A 17,753-nucleotide genomic window follows, 5' to 3' on the forward strand; every position below is an offset into this window, starting at 1 on the left:
GGTGCTAGTGTTTGTCTGCATTCGTACACAAATGTAAATATCAGAAGGAAATGCACAAAGTTGCAGTTTTTATGTGGCCCCTTAAGGGTAACTTACTAGGGATTATCAGTTAAGCCTAAGCTTGCCGAGTGATATTTTCTCCTTCAACCACATCGCTAATTATTATATATTTTCTTTCTATGGTTTCATAGAAGTAAAACAGTGCAAGCATTTTCAATATACCTCAATTCTTCTGGACTCATCATCGTGGTACCAACAAGACCTAGATATCAACGGGTTTGACTATCAGGAGCTTTTTATTGACTTAATGGCACCATTGTCGAGACTACTCACATGACTTAGTGACGTAACGTTACTCCCGAGGGCTTTGGAATATATCCTTCAGGCTCCAACTAATATATTGATTGCTTTTAGTGACTTCATTTACTTACTCTGTAAATAATTATTTTTCGTTGGAGTAAGCAAATGCATTCATTTGACGACTTGTTTGATAAATTTGTAAACGGGAGAGATTTTACTGAGTGCTGGATTAAAAGGCATACACACCTTATCTACCACAATATATTACAGATAAGTAGTTTTATAGTGAATTATAACACAACTATCTCGATTCCTTAAAATAATATATAGTAATATAGAATAATATAGAATAATATAATAATATATGCTGTGTATTAAACAGCCTTTTTATTGTAACAACAGCAAATAGAAAAAAAGCTAAGTATTCATGTAATTAATTGACAGCAAGTGTTTCAAATTCAGTATTGACTTATTTCTCCAATACAGATACAACTTGCCTATCATATCAACGTACCTCAAATTAGATGCTTGCACTTTTTGCCGTTGACAATATTATTATGCGGTATAACTATATAAAAGCAGCACAATAATTCAATTCTTAAAGTGTTATTGTTCATTGAATATATGTCTTTTACAGGGCCGTATTGGAAACGAGACGAAAGACTTAATATGTAACCCTGTCTAAATAAAATAACTTATTATATCATTATTACAATACGTTAGTCAAAATTCCTATTATCGCACACACTCGCGTCATATAAAGCCCCAAAAGGTTGGCAGTAATCAGCATAACAGTGTATCGAAGCGCACATGTGATAATGAAAATACATTCCCAAAAAATAATCCAGATTTCAGGTATATGTCTATGTATTGTTTTTAAACAATCATCTGATTTATTGACTACCTTTGGTTCATTCTACAATAAGTACGTTGATATGATAGGCAAGTTGTATCTGTATTGGAGAAATAAGTCAATATTGAATTTGATATACTTGCTGTCAATTACATGAATGCTTAGCTTTTTAGTCCTCTGCCGTTTGAAAAAAGGGGGGACTATAGGTTTACCCTCCGTCCGTCCGTCCGTCCGTCCGGCCGTCCGTCCGTCCGGCCGTCTGTCTGTCTGTCACGCAATAGTTGTCCGGACAACTCCTTCTAAAGTACTACTCCGATTTTAACGAAACTTGGTATACATGATCAGTATAACATGTAGTTGTGCATACCACTTTTTTTCCCCGAAAAACCAATTTTCAAAATGGCCGCCGACTTCTCATTGGTTGAGACTTGTCCGGACAACTCCTCCTAAAGGACTACTCCGATTTTAACGAAACTTGGTATACATAATCAGTATAACATGTAGTTGTGCATCCCACTTCTTTTTTTCAAAAAATTCATTTTTCAAAATGGCTGCCGGCTTCTCATTGGTTGAGGCGTGTCCGGACAACTCCTAAAGTACTACTCCGATTTTAACGAAACTTGGTATACGTGATCAGTATAACACGTAGTTTAAAAAAATGAGAAATAAATAGGTGCACTCCTGGGTCAGGCAGGGGACTTTGTATTGCTGTTGCAATACTATCCATCCTTGTTTCTATTTGCTGTTGTTACAATAAAAGGCTTTTTAATACACAGCATATATTATTCTATATTATTATATATTATTTTAAGGAATCGAGATAGTTGTGTTATAATTCACTATAAAACTACTTATCTGTAATATATTATGGTAGATAAGGTGTGTATGTCTTTTAATTCAGCACTCAGTAAAATCTCTCCCGTTTACAAATTTATCAAACAAGTCGTCAAATGAATGCATTTGCTTACTCCAACAGAAAAAAAATATACAGAGTAAGTAAATGAAGTCACTAAAAGCAATCAATATATTAGTTGGAGCCTGAAGGATATATTCCAAAGCCCTCGGGAGTAACGTTACGTCACTAAGTCATGTGAGTAGTCTCGACAATGATGACATTCAGTCAATAAAAAGCTCCTGATAGTCAAACCCGTTGATATCTAAGTCTTGTTGGTACGACGATGATGAGTCCACGGGTATCGTGTACATGTGTCCTGGTGGTACACTTTGTAAGTATGCTAATAACTACAGCGATATTTCTGTATAGGTATCTTATTCAATACAGAATTTATTCAGAGTAGTATATAGATTTTCTGAAGATTATGTATTATAGATTAAAAAACATAACAAAACATTTTAAATCAAAGATGTGGAATCTCAAAATGAATTAATACTCGATATCGAATAATATCTATAAATAGAAAAATGACCATGAATTGCATTTTAAGGTCAAAGAAACGTACTACTGAAGATTATGTATTATAGATTAAAAAACATAACAAAACATTTTAAATAAAGATGTTGAATCTCAAAATGAATTAATACTCGATATCGAATTATATCTATAAATAGAAAAATGACCATGAATTGCATTTTAAGGTCAAAGAAACGTACTATGGAATAAAATGGAAGAGGGAAGTTGTACATGTTCTGTACAAAAATAGGCTATAGTTTCATGAAATGATATCTAGGTAAAAAACATTTACACCATCTTTATTTTTATGTGACATATCATATTTCTTGCTCTGATATACCAATGTATTCGGGGAGCAATTGTGGTCTTAGAATTGATAACATTACATATGATAAAAATATATAATATCTTCATTTTTGTGATATATAAGATATCTTGATATCGTATAATGGCTTCTGGGAGCAATGTAGGCCTAGGCTTTGTAAAATTATGTCTTAGAAAAGTGGAATAATATCTTAAGTGATGTATCAGATTTATTACATATTTCATGAAATATATTGTATATTTTCTGATATGATATGGTATTGACCTTGTGGATTGACTATAAATATTTGTTTGAAGTCCAATATCGGACATTTTGAAATTTATTCAGCTCTAGGCTGTTTGTGTTTTTTGAGTTATAATTCCCGGTTCTCCGTTACACGTCTGTATTTCCTCATCTTGGCGTGAGAGATTGTCTATAATAAATTCTATTATTTATTCTACTTATCCAGATTGTGGTTATAAGCGGACTACAGCCAGATGACGGTACCTCACTGACTATAGGTAAGTATGGTGTTATGATCAAAGTTCGAGGTCAAATAGTTTTTTTTTTTAAAGTTTTACGTATCGCAAGTACGTACGAGATAAACCTTCTAATTCGAGAATTGAAGTACAAAAAGAGCTGTTCCTTAGTATAAGCAATGGAATGCGTAGCTATTCTAGTTCAGTTATGATTAAAATTATTGAGAATTGATTAATTTTCATTTCTATTCATAAAAATGGAATAAATCACATGCAGTGTATATATTTAAAATTAAGTATAAATTAGTTCTCATTTAATCTGGACGGTTAAATGTGGTTGGGTCAGTTGCTCGAAAAGTATCAATGTTATTTCAACCAAACCTCGAATATGGTTGCATTACAGTATGAAGATTTCAAAATATCGTACAGTTTTCATAAACTTTTTAAAGAATTATTATATACTTTGGGTTAAAGCCTACTTGTGTCAATAAGATAAAATATAGTGAAAGCGTTTTAACGCGAAAATACACGTTATTACGAAAATTAAGTCGCTTATTTGCGTAAAAACGCGAAAAAACACGTAATAACGCAAATCGAAAAACATAATAGCGTTAATCGAACTCATAATAATGCGAATAAAACACGTAATAATGCGAATAAAACACGAATAACTCGACTAAAACATTAATAACTCGAATAAAACACGTAATAACGCGACTAAAACACGTAATAACGCAAATAAAACATTAATAATGCGAATAAAACACGAATAACTCGAATAAAACATTAATAACTCGAATAAAACACGTAATAACGCGACTAAAACACGTAATAACGCGAATAAAACACTAATAACATGAATAAAACACGTAATAACGCGACTAAAACACGTAATAATGCGAATAAAACACGTAATAACGCGAATAAAACACGTAATAACGCGACTAAAACACGTAATAACGCGAATAAAACACGTAATAACGTGACTAAAACACGTAATAACGCGAATAAAACACATAATAACGCGAATAAAACACATTTAGCGTTAATCCAAACACATAATGCGAATAAAACACTAATAACGCGAATAAAACACGTAATAACGTAAATCGAAACACGTTATGACGTAAATTAAAACAAGGTAATACTGTTCAATGTGTTCAGGACATTCTCGTTCTGTTAGAAAGAAAAGAGATTTCTTCATAAACTATATCTAAAACGCCTACCATTAGTTTGATGTAATGTCCTTTGACACCCAGAATATTTCAAAATGTTTTGTTTATGACGGTTTTGTTTTTTTAATTTTAGAATTTATTTAGAGGCTGTTGGATTCAGAATTCGATTCATGTAACAACAAACTTAATAGTACTTTAGTTGGTGGGGTCTTGTTATATCAACTTTTTCAATAATGAATTTTATGTGTGTTTGTTAGTGCAAAATAGTCACAGGCTGATGAACAGAAAATAAAACGATAAACATATGATGCCTTGGTTATCTTCCAAAAAATTATTGAAATCAGTGAATTTTAGAGGTGGCTTAAAATAACTATACTGGACAGGCGAGACATCTAATTACATCCACTAAACGAGTTTTGTGATGACCACGTGTGCAACGACACATGCAACACAAAACAATGAATGGCTGTAGATAAGTACTGTTAAATTGTGAGGTCATAGACTTTTCTACTTTGTAAGCACTTAGCAGGAGTGACCGGGGATGGTTTGTTAGAGACATAATCATCGTCGTTAAATACTGTTCCTCTAATTTTCCCTCAGGCGTGAGAGTGAACACTTTCAATAGTTAATTATACTTATACTGGCAGTCGTAGCGTGTCCTGTGTCGTGTCAGGAATACAATGGTTTTCTATTGCAAATGTCGCAATTTTTGGTTTGTTTTGATGAACGTCCTATTAAAAGCCAAGGTCATTTAAGGACGTACCAAGTTTTGGAGGTGGAGGAAAGCCGGAGTACCCGGAGAAAAACCACCGGCCTACGGTCAGTACCTGGCAACTGCCCCACGTAGGTTTCGAATTCGCAACCCAGAGGTGGGGGGCTAGTGATAAAGTGCCGGGATACCTTAACCACTCGGCCACCGCGGCCCCCTTGCACATGTCGCAAGCAAACCATAAAGAAATAGTAATAAGAAGAATAAGAAATGAAAACTGTTTAAGCACATTTTGTCTTTCTGTCGGTAGCAAATACCTGTACTCTACTGGAATATCCTTCGTTGTGTAAGTAGGTAGTTCCGTTCCTCTACTGGAATATCTTTCGTTGTGTCGGCAGGGAGTTCCGTTCCTCTACTGTAATATCCTTCGTTGTGTAGGTAGAGAGTTCCGTTCCTCTACTGGAATATCCTTCGTTGTGTAGGTAGAGAGTTCCGTTCCTCTACTGAAATATCCTTCGTTGTGTATGTAGGGAGTTCCGTTCCTCTACTGGAATATCCTTCGTTGTGTAGGTAGGGAGTTCCGTTCCTCTACTGAAATATCCTTCGTTGTGTAGGTAGAGAGTTCCGTTCCTCTACTGAAATATCCTTCGTTGTGTAGGTAGAGAGTTCCGTTCCTCTACTGGAATATCCCTCGTTGTGTAGGTAGAGAGTTCCGTTCCTCTACTGTAATATCCTTCGTTGTGTAGGTAGACAGTTCCGTTCCTCTACTGGAATATCCCTCGTTGTGTAGGTAGGGAGTTCCGTTCCTCTACTGGAATATCCTTCGTTGTGTAGTCAGGGAGTTCCGTTCCTCTACTGGAATATCCTTCGTTGTGTAGGTAGGGAGTTCCGTTCCTCTACTGAAATATCCTTCGTTGTGTAGGTAGGGAGTTCCGTTCCTCTACTGTAATATCTTTCGTTGTGTAGGTAGAGAGTTCCGTTCCTCTAATGGAATATCCTTCGTTGTGTAGGTAGGGAGTTCCGTTCCTCTACTGAAATATCCTTCGTTGTGTAGGTAGAGAGTTCCGTTCCTCTACTGGAATATCCTTCGTTGTGTAGGTAGGGAGTTCCGTTCCTCTACTGGAATATCCTTCGTTGTGTAGGTAGAGAGTTCCGTTCCTCTAATGGAATATCCCTCGTTGTGTAGGTAGGGAGTTCCGTTCCACTACTGGAATATCCTTCGTTGTGTAGGTAGAGAGTTCCGTTCCTCTACTGAAATATCCTTCGTTGTGTAGGTAGAGAGTTCCGTTCCTCTACTGGAATATCCTTCGTTGTGTAGGTAGGGAGTTCCGTTCCACTACTGGAATATCCTTCGTTGTGTAGGTCCGTATTGGTGTAAAGCGAATAAAATACAATGGAACCCATTTTAACACGTCGTTGAAGGAATGGGCATAGTTTATTAAATGTTTAATAACGACATATTTACTATTAATTAATTATTTCGTTTTATATTACACAGAACACTCCAAGAGGCAAAGAAAGGCATGCGCACCAATACCGTTCCCGAAGATCAAAGGGCCCAGATCCAAGCATGATAAAATAGCCATCATAGGGGCTGGTCCTTCAGGAATCCACATGGCGTACAGACTTAAGGTTGTTGTTCGGGATATATACATATGGTGATTTTAGAAACTATAGTAACGTAGGGCTGAGGTGTAAAAGTAACTGAATTTCGTCTAAGGCATATCTAAATCGAGTCAAAAATAAATAAAAGACAAACTAAAACGGGAATCATTAAAAAATCAAATGAAAAATAAAACCAGAGACCTATGATAGAATAGATACTCATATGGGTCTATGATAAAACCTGGTATTACAGAGGGGAGGTATTGTCAGGGCGAGGAAATTTGAAGCAGCCAGTATTTTGACCATAAACCATGTCCATGGTCTTCATCCGCCTGTGCCTATCAAAACCCTGATTCTCTCTCTCTCTCTCTCTCTCTCTCTCTCTCTCTCTCTCTCTCTCTCTCTCTCTCTCTCTCTCTCTCGGCTATCCCGGAAGTCATGATAGTGAAAACATGCCCCTGAATATCGGATATCGTTTTGGCTGTGGCATGTAAACACTGTAAGTTTGGTAAGCATGTGTGTTACTATCAAGAAATTTAAATATTAACGATGGAAATTCGACTAATCATACTTGATGTATAGCGGTAACGTGTTGATGTTGATTACGTTGTAAGCAAAGATCCGAGGTGGCCTTGATTTCCAATTGACGTTCATATCGATATATCGACATTTGATACCATCAATTTAATCTAAACGGAGAAATCGGCAAGGTCATTTTTATTTTATTTCAAATGACGTAGTGAAGTTAATTTCTCAGTATGATATATCATGTGCAGGTTTAATCTTGTTTCTTGGGTCTGCATTTGGCCGCACATTTGACATTAATTCTTTTTAAATGTACCACGCAACCAATGTTTAATGATGACGTGAAGCTGGGGAAAAAATCATTAATAAAACGATTATATATTGAAGATCATACTTTATCATTGGTGCCTTAATAAGCCGATATCGTCTGGATATAATGTTTGTAGGCATTATAAACTACTTTTATTACTTTGTACCATAGGTGTCTGCTGATTAGTATTTAAAGATGTTTAGCCCCTACTCCGACTATACCAACAAGGTATGATCTATCTGCTTTTGACTTTGGCCTGATAAACCTCTTTTCTCCCATCGCATAACTTGACTACCATATCTTCGTTCATAGTAGCCATGTTGACAATGCATATGTTGACAGCAGACGACACAAACAAACGAACGCATGGAACAAGAACGTGAAAACAAACACCTGAAAAAAAGTAGTTCCGCTCAAAATTCTACTTCTCCAACAATCGATCGACCAAATGGTCATATACTACTACTGTTAAATAACATATATATTTATCCAATAGTTGGTACATTTATACAATGGCCTGAGAGTGGATTAACAAAGGGTCTTTTGGAAGAAATTTCGTTATGTAGTGGACCCTTAAAATTAGAATAACTACCATTACTGATATCCCGGTCGGGTCCGTTGCCAGCGCTCTTGTTTCTATTAATGCGACATCACGGGGATGTGACCAAGCTATGCATGGTGGGTCTAGTCTATGAGGCAGAAGACGCTTACGCCTTAGGAACACCTTGGCTCGTAGTTGTGATACTAGGCTCATTTGAAATTATATGATTCAGTGTGAAAATAGTGAAGATTGAGAATAAGAAACATTGCGGTAATTGTAAATATTACGTAATAATAATGAATGATAATGGTTTCCGCTGAATGTTTCAGGAGGAAGGTTATACCAGTGTGACAGTGTTCGAGACAAATGACTATATTGGTGGGAAGTCTAAAACCCTCCAACACCGAGGATTACCACACGACATGGGAACAGCGTACACGCAGCCTGATTACACGGAGATTTATAACCTGATCACAAAGTTTAACGCCGGAACTTTACTACCTATGCCCGAACCGGACGTATGGGTCAGCGAAGATTCCCCAGGTAGGTTTCCAATCGGAACTCCTCGTCATTTTCTCCGAAACTAGACCTACGTTCGCATTCGGAACACCTCGCCCCGATTACAGTACCTTCCATCAAAGTTAGATGACCGCAGCGAATCGGCCGAGGTGTTCCGAATGCTACGTTCGCAGACGGAGGCGAGGTGTTCCGATTGGTAGGTTTCATAACTAGGGCAAAATATGGCAACCTCATTTTAATTTCCTGAAGCTTTGGCACCTTAGTATTTTGTCTCTGTGTGTTGACGCTGTGGTATACTGGTATTTTGTCTTTGTGTGTTGACTCTGTGGTATACTGGTATTTGTCTTTGTGTGTTGAGGCTGTGGAATATTGGTATTTTGTCTTTGTGTGTTGACGTTGTGGTACACTGGTATTTTGTCTTTGTGTGTTGACGCTGTGGTTTACTGGTATTTTGTCTTTGTGTGTTGACGCTGTTGTATACTGGTATTTTGTCTTTGTGTGTTGACGCTGTGGTATACTGATATTTTGCCTTTATGTGTTGATATGCCGTTATATTTTGTTATCAAACCTTCCCTCTTTATGTTTTTGTTCATGCTGGCATATTTTCGTTCAATATACATGCATCTGATACTCATTGTAAATTGGTATCGCGTATTATGTCAAACAATGACCGTTATCCAATGCCCGTTATCTTTCGTTTCAAGATTTTCAGGAAAAAACGACATTATTTTCCGTGCAACTTACTGTAAGATATCCCTTTTAAAAGATGATTTGAATTGTATTTTTGCAGTTTTTATATCACTCCTCGAAAATAGCATCCGGATACTTCAGAATCTTCGTCCGAATGTTACAACTTCAGTGGGAACAGGTATTATTTTACAAAACGTCATGGACTATGTAGCATTGCACCAGAAAATGTTTGGGATATACAAGGGAGTTATGCCTAGACCGTGTCCTGCAGTCTTATCACAAGTTAATATGACATTTGGAGAATTTCTTAGGATCAATAATCTGGAAGGACTAAGAGGAATACTTTTAGCAGCACAGACAATTCAAGGATACGGAAAAGTTGATGAAATATCAGCATTGTACGGCTTGATATGGACGACACCGCGGTTCCTCATTGAGGTTATGAAGCCAGTGGCACCACGAGATACTGTAGTTAAAATCTTAAGTAAAGGGTTTCAGTTTCTTTGGGAGGAAGTAGCAAGACAAAGCAATCTTAAGGTAAAGTTATCAAGTCCGGTCAAAAAAGTATCTCGTTTAAAAAATGGTAGAGGATTTTATGTAAAGTACAGACATGGTCGTAGATTACGTTGTGAAAAATTCGATTTTCTTATAACCAGCCCGATGATGAAATCCATGTCTGATGTGATCAGGTTTGAACCCGAAGTTCATGAACTGTTCAAGAAATCGTTCAACTACTTCTACAGCGCTACCTTGGCGGATACTGACTTTGGATTAAGAAAGGGTGAACATCCTCGAGAACATTTCGTCTTTAATCTTAACAAAAACGATGCCTCTGTCTGGGGGAGCAGAGATTCCTACAGTTCGTTGAATTTCCTTGTAGGAGAAAACTACACAGTGCCAAACCCAGGAGGACAACAAATCAAGACGTCCGTCTACTATCAATTAACAAAACAAAAACCAAAATTGAAAACGCTCACCCGCAAGTTGAAGTATCATGTTTCGAACGTAGAAAAATCCGGTAATTTGACAATAATAGATAGAATCAGATGGCCATTCTTTCCTAGATATTCCGTTTCTGACATGGCATCAGGGATATTATGGGATATATTTGACATGCAGGGCAAACACAATATGTGGTATATCGGATCCTCTGTCAGTTTCGAGTCCGTTATGAGTGTAGTCGAATACAACAACTTACTGCTGAAGCAATTCTGTGGTACCAAGAACAAATATAAAACATAGTCCGCTAAGCTCCACAGGGACGTAGCACAAAGTTCCCACCAAGGGTTCATTTATATAATATATACACCATATAGAGCTTATCTGGGTTAGAAATTCACAGTAATAAGGTCGACATTTTTTTTCTTCGTTTTTGTTGTTGTAATCATTCAGGTATCTCCCTTCGATAATCTGCTTCATGATGACGTTGAATTTGTGGGGTTTTGGTAAATAAAATCTTTTCAGAAGATAACTACTTTGTGTTCGTCTTATTTGAGGAACAATTTGTATTGATTAGGCAAAGATATGGACGTTAATGAAATTCTTATTTTCTTTTAGTTAATAACTGGTCTGATGGAGCGAGATCAGATGAATAAGGCGGATGCTCAATCAATTTAAAGCCACAATCGTCAATGGCAGCCATGGCAATAACAGACTTGTGAACAGGAGCATTGTCCAGATGGAATTACACACCGCTTAAGTTTAATATTTTCCCGTAACTGCCTCAGAAGTGAAGCGTAGTATGTTCCATTGATTGTTTGTCCCTTTTGGAGATACTATATAAGCAGAATACCATTCACATCCCAGAAAACCGAGGCCATAACCTTCCCAGCTGATGGAGGAGTCTTTGCCTTCTTTGGCGAGGGAGAGCCAGGGTGTTTCCATTGTTTCGATTATTGTTTGGCCTCTGGGGTAAAATGATGGACCCATGTGTCATCCATAGTGGCAATTCTCTTACGAAAGTTGGCAAGATCTTCCTCAAAAAGGTTAAGGTACATGTCCACACTTCTGACAAAAAATCTCCGTTCAGATTTATTTTACCTGTAAACCCAGGGCTTCTTACGAAGTGACTACGGTAATCACACCTGGTGGTATATGCCCAGAGCTATTGAGACAACACTCTCAGTGAATCCTATTGTAACACCGCCATGCTTGACTGCAGACACCTTTCCGACTTCCAAACAGGTTTTGCTGGTGAGGTACTGCATTGGGTATTCAACGAAACTGAAACAAGTTGTTACGTAAGATTCCATTGAACATGTATACTGTACTCGCAATGGACCCCAGGTTACCTTGCACTTTTACAATCCAAGGACATACTATCTGTGTATTTCACTTATACACATGTATATTGCCCAATATCAGCAAATCCAATGGCAAAATTTATTTCCTTTCAAAAACGTCCAGAGCCATTTCTGGAACTAGCATCATTATAAAAATAAAACAAGTTGTTTATCAATTTTCATTTTTCATTTTCAAAAGAAACACAGGTAAAACCATAGCTAATCTCGCAAACACCATGGTGTTTGTACAAATTATTTCAGTAGCAAATAATATTTACTAGAGGTCTGGTCATGAACCTTAACATTAGCACGCGATGATATGTCTATATATCTTTCTGTGACTCGTCTAGTCATAACAATATCATGAACAATATTTCTGGGGCTGCAACATTGACAGGCCATCCAGGACGGGGTCATCCTCGTGGCTCTGTCGGCCACGCTTGAATTCCACCACCCACCTTTTCACTGAAGCATATGAAGGGGTATCTTTCCCTAGTGTTGCTTGCATCATGGATATCCTTAGGTGTTAAACCATTTTTATGCAAATAATGGATCACTGCTCTTTCCCCGCTTGTCTTGTTTATTTTAGAGTGCTACCTCGTCGATATAAACTAACCAAATGAGACCAGTTTTTGAATACAAGGCCCTATAAAGTCAGAGAATAGTGGGACTTAAAAAGAACATCATTGAGTGCCTCCTTCAATATGAGGCTCACACATATCAATCAGTCCTTGCATGTCTTTAGCCGACGCATGATGCTGAAGACGTAACAGACATATACATATTTATCATATGACTACCGTTATATACGGTGTCATAAACCCATCACATAAATTTTCTTTATGACACTAGTGTAATAACACCTTTCGCTACGCTGATTGGCTGGTTCCGTGAGAACTGTATTCATACGCGTGGGAACGGCCTACTTCTTTTTACTACGACTCGTAAAAATGGCGACTAGTGCTTGTAAACTTTGAAAAAAAATCAACTGAACGACAAATTGGTCTATTAACATAACATATTGTACAATCAAAGATAAAATCCAAGATGTAAACATCCTAAGTTTTTTAATTATATTTATACTATAAGATGTTAAATTAGGCCTGGCAAACATCTATTTTATGACCCCTAGTAACATATTTCAACTCCGATAGAAAATTGCGGTTGCGTTGTCCGATGAGACATATCTAGTCTAGATTCTTTTCAAATAAACAAATAATAACATTATTTAATAAAATCCTCATGAAAAACGGCAATGTAGTTTGTTACAACTTGCCTTCAACGGTTACTCAGAATAACATGCTGACACTGTCGTCGACAAACACGTGTAATGTCAAAACAAACAACACTGCCAACAAATCGGCATCCAAAGTCGCTTTTCACGGCAGTCTGAACACAATGTTCAGTGGGAATATTCACGGTGGAACATTTCACATCTCCAAAAACTCCCGCGAGGACGAGGATAAACACAAAGCAGTGAAAAGGCGCCGTACAATGGTTCTGTACGACAGCGACAGCGAATAGACATTTGTACAACGAAGGCTCCATTATCGCGCCAAGTGACGTCACGGCTTCGTCACATCAAAAAACAGTCGCTCATGAACTTTCAAACTAAAATATTTTCCTCATTGTTTCAAACACCAAGGACAATTTATCTATTATAGATTAAATGAAAAAATGCTGAAATTTTGTTTTGAGACGTGTATTTAATAAAATGAATCCTTTTCAAGAGTCAGTTGTGTTAGAACTGTTTCTTCTCTCGTCGGTATAATTGACCTACTTCGAAGGTTCGGGTGATTTGGTTGAGATGTGACGATTCAAGGCAAAAGAGAAAATCAGTTTTTGATGGGGAACGATGAAAGAAAACGTCATATGATAAAAAGAATCTGTCATTCGTTTCCCTTCATATTAGATTTATGATACTCGTTTAGAATTTTTTATTTTTGCTCGCCAGAGGCTCGCAAAAATAAAAAATTCAAAACGAGTATCATAAATCTAATATGAAGGGAAACGAATGACAGATCCTCTATATATACCCCCCCCCCCCCCCCCCCCCCGTCCCCCCTCTCTGTCGGCTGCCCGTTGGTCGTAGCAGGAGACTCAGTAAGGTAGGTCTTCTGTAGAACACACCCTTTCTCAGTGAGAGGGTTATCTCCGAACATCATACTTACCTGCTAGGTGATAATACTATAATAGGCTTTCTCTCCTTACTTTCATTTCGACCCGCCGAGATAAACAAAAAAATAATCGCTCCCCGACTTACCAATGACTAGTCCCCCGCGCATGCGCATCACCAATCTTTTACGAGGTAAGATAACAAAGGTGAACATTCTAGAAAGAACACCAGAACTGTGGGGAGGTGGGCGGGTAGACATAGCAGGTAAGTATGATGTTCAGAGATAACCCTCTCACTGAGAAAGGGTGTAATCTCCTTCACATCATACTTACATGCTAGTTGATAACACTACAATAGGCTAACTCTCGAATCCAAAGCTAATAACTGAGGAGGGAGTTCTGAACTTACCTTAATTGTTCTTATCCACAGCTAATACAGACCGAGCAAATCTACCAGACTCCTGGCTCATATTTCTGAGATAATGAGCCGTGAAATTGGTCTCGGTCTTCCACATAGCTGCCTCCATAATTTCCTCCAAAGAAACACCCTTGAATAATGCCAATGAAGTAGAGAGACTGCGGGTGTCGTGAGCTTTGGCAAAGACAAAATCTTTATCTTGAGAATTTTGATAGCACATAGAAATAGTCTGCACTATCCATCTCGAAATTGTGTCTCGAGAAGCCGCCTGATGATAACCCTCTTTAAAGGTCACAAATAACTGATCTATATTTCCCCTGACCTTCTTGGTCTTGGAGATATAATAACTCAAAGCCCGACAAGGGCACAAAACTCTGTCTTCCTGAACAGAGGAAAAAGTAGACATTTTGGGTAGAAAAATACGTTTTGACATATAATGCAAAGATTCATTCTTGGCTAAAAAATTAGGATTGGGAATAAGGGTCACCCCTGTCTTATCCCATCTAATGTGTCCCGAAGAACAACAACGAGCTAGTAAACAGCTACGCCTTCTACCTGAAGCCACAGCAACAAGAAAAATTGTCTTAAAAGTAATAAACTTCAATTCAGCTGTACAAAGTGGTTCAAAAGGTGGTTCCATCAGTTTGTTTAGAACCAGAGAAATGCTCCAAGTAGGGTCTGGAGTTAAAGAATCCTTTCATCAGTTTCTCTAGCCGCGGATGACATCCAACTTTAATTCCATCCCAGCCAGGATGAATAACAGAAATCGCGGACTTGTACACCTGAATAGTCCGCACCTTCAGATTTCTCTCCGTAAATAAAAACTCAAGGAAATCTGCTATTTCCATAACAGATGCAGACCATGGTTCAACTTTGTGTTGTTTAGCCCATTCAACAAATACCTTTATCTTCCCACTGTATGTTTTGTAGGTACTAGCTCTCCGCGATCGAGCAGCTCTATCTGCAACTGTGTCTGAAAAACCTTTCTGACTGTATTGTTGCCGGATAGTTTCCATGCAGTCAACTTTAACATTTCTGGGCAATGATGCAGCCAGTTGTTGTGTGGCTGTCTTATCAGATCCTTCCTCAAGGGCAATCTCAGAGGATATTCTACTAAGAGGTCTATCAGGTCGGGAAACCAAGGCTGACGTTCCCAATAAGGTGCTATTAGAATTATAGTCATTTCTTCCTGACGAACCTTTTTTAGTACCCTCTGAATTAGGGAGATCGGAGGATAAGCGTACGCAAACAGACCTCTCCAGCTCTGTGATAGGGCATCTATTGCTACTGCTAGGTTGTCTGTAACATGTGACATATACACTGGGAGCTGATGATTTAGACTTGTCGCAAATAAATCTATCTGAGGCTCCCCCCAAATCTGAAACACCTGAGAAACAACTTGTCTCATCAGTGTCCACTCTGTTGGTATTATTTGAGACTTTCTGGACAGAGAATCTGCAACAAGATTCAATTTCCCTGGAATGTGAATAGCCTGTACTTGAATTCCCTCCTTTATACACATCTGAAATATTCTCCAAGTTAACATGCAAAGGTCTGGAGAGCGAGTCCCCCCTTGTTTGTTTAAGTATGTAACTACTGTGGAGTTGTCCGACTGAATCAGTACTTTCTGATCTTTTAATTTCCCCCTTATCTGGGACAGAACTAGGTGAACGGCCTTCAACTCTTTCCAGCTGATGTCTCGACATTTTTCTGTGTGTCCCCAACGGCCTGAAAAATTCTGATTGTCTAGAAAGGCCCCCCAGCCTTCTCCTGATGCATCGGTTGTCAGAATAAAATCTGTCTCCTGTTCCACCAATGTTCCTCCTTTGAACACATTCTCGTCCTTTTTCCACCACTGAAAGGAATCTACCAGAATCTGTGTTACTGGTATTAGAGCATAAATCTCCTTCGAGACTGGTCTCCAATGATGGAGAAGAAAGAGCTGAATGGGTCTCATGTGTAACCTTCCCCACGGTATGATGTCTGTGCAGGAGTTCATCAACCCTAAAATCTGGAGAATGACCCGTACCTCTACAAGTTCTAACTTCTCCACTTGATTTAACAAGGCTCTTAGGTCTAGTATCCTGCACTGTGTTGGGAATACTAGCCCTAAATCCAGACGAAAGTGTGTCCCGAGGTAAACAAAGTCTTGTGACGGGGACAACTGAGACTTCTCCCAATTTGGAAGAAAACCTATTCTTACTAAAATCGCTAACGATCTCTGAAGGGCATCTGATAGTAGCTTCTTTTGGTGTTCTCCGAGTAACCAATCGTCTAAATAAGCATGAGGATGAACCCTCTGCCTTCTGAGATAGGCCAGAACCACTGATATTATCTTTACAAACACTCTTGGGCCCGACGCTATTCCAAAAGGAAGTGCCTGAAATTGGTAGGACTTTCCCTGAACTGCAAATCTCAGGTACTTTTGGCAATTCTTGTGAATTGGAATGTGTAAATAAGCATCGGTTAGATCGATCGATGCTGCCCAATCTCCTTTGTTGAGAGCTATGATAATAGATCTCAGGTTCTCCATTTTGAAGTGTTGGTATTTTATGTACTGATCCAATGGTCTTAAATTTAGAATTGGCCTGAACCCCCCATTTTTCTTGGGGACAACAAATAAATTGTGACAAAAACCTGGACCTGGATTTTGCCCTAACTCGACAACTGCCTTCTTGTCGACCAAAGCTGAAATTTCTGTTAACAAGGCTTTTGCCTTCTGTGGGTCTGTCGGTACTCTTGTGTACCTTACGTCCTCTGAAAGAGGAGGATAATGATTGAATTCTATCTGGTACCCTTCGGATACAATCTTCAGAACGAACTTGTCTGAAGTGATTTCCTTCCAAACAAGAGAAAAATGTTTCAGCCTCCCCCCTACTGGAATACTTTCCAATGGGACCTCGAGACGACTGAGGGTATCTGTCCTAGTGGTTCTGACCCGAGGGCTTGCCTCTCCCTTTTGAGGTACTGAAGTCCTTGTAAGGGGGGCCTCCCTTTCTGTCTTTCGATTCTCCCATTCTGGACCGAAAGGAATGGTTATGAAAACCCTGATAAGATTTCTGATTATACCCTGAATCCAGCCTCCTAAACTTAGGGGCTCTGTTTGAATTACTAGCAGAGTCATGTGGAGTAGCTGAAGAATGAGGCCTCTTTGAACCAGGCGGTTGTGTAGGACGAGCACCTTAATTTCTAGCTGTTTCTCTTGACATCCCTGATAAGTTCTGAGGACGTGTGTGTAATCTCCTGTAGCTTATTGTTGAAGAGAAAACCTCCTACTGGTGGTATCTTTAACAACTCGTTGCGAGTGTTATTGTCATAAAGCTGCATAGCATCTAAATACATCTTGCGCCTAGCCAATATACTACGCGCAGAGGCTCGAACTGACAAATCCCCAATATCTGACAGTGTTGCAGCTAAACCTCCTAAGAGTTGTGAAATAGTATCATCTGACATGTTACCAAGGTCTTCTTTGAGTCCTTTAGACAATGCTGTAAGCATGTAAGAGGCATGTGATATA

The 17,753-nt window shown here is 38.4% G+C and overlaps 1 protein-coding gene across 2 annotated transcripts; it reads left to right on the forward strand.

The window, feature by feature from the left end:
• Positions 1 to 2,076: 2,076 nt before the first annotated feature.
• Positions 2,077 to 10,892, forward strand: LOC117318200 (polyenoic fatty acid isomerase-like). 2 transcript variants are annotated; one of them, XM_033873232.1, is made up of 5 exons: positions 2,077 to 2,243; positions 3,338 to 3,389; positions 6,730 to 6,863; positions 8,542 to 8,755; positions 9,522 to 10,892. In XM_033873232.1, the coding sequence occupies exons 3-5, from the start codon at positions 6,846 to 6,848 to the stop codon at positions 10,661 to 10,663; spliced, it is 1,374 nt and encodes a 457-aa protein (XP_033729123.1). In that variant the 5' UTR covers positions 2,077 to 2,243; positions 3,338 to 3,389; positions 6,730 to 6,845; the 3' UTR covers positions 10,664 to 10,892. The 2 variants fall into 2 exon arrangements, with proteins under 2 accessions (XP_033729123.1, XP_033729122.1); XM_033873231.1 differs by lacking the exon at positions 2,077 to 2,243 and adding an exon at positions 2,268 to 2,379.
• The last annotated feature ends 6,861 nt before the right edge of the window (positions 10,893 to 17,753 follow it).

This window comes from Pecten maximus, chromosome 19 (assembly GCF_902652985.1).
Source record: "Pecten maximus chromosome 19, xPecMax1.1, whole genome shotgun sequence".
In the NCBI taxonomy this organism is placed as follows: Eukaryota; Metazoa; Mollusca; class Bivalvia; order Pectinida; family Pectinidae; genus Pecten; species Pecten maximus.

Excerpts from the sequence above, each read along its gene's own strand:
- LOC117318200 (XM_033873231.1), top strand. The coding sequence starts at position 2,332 with ATGATGAGTCCACGGGTATCGTGTACATGTGTCCTGGTGGTACACTTT. Across the intron at positions 2,380-3,337 it reads GTGTCCTGGTGGTACACTTT|ATTGTGGTTATAAGCGGACT; the intron begins GTAAGTATGCTA and ends CTACTTATCCAG. Across the intron at positions 8,756-9,521 it reads GGTCAGCGAAGATTCCCCAG|TTTTTATATCACTCCTCGAA; the intron begins GTAGGTTTCCAA and ends GTATTTTTGCAG.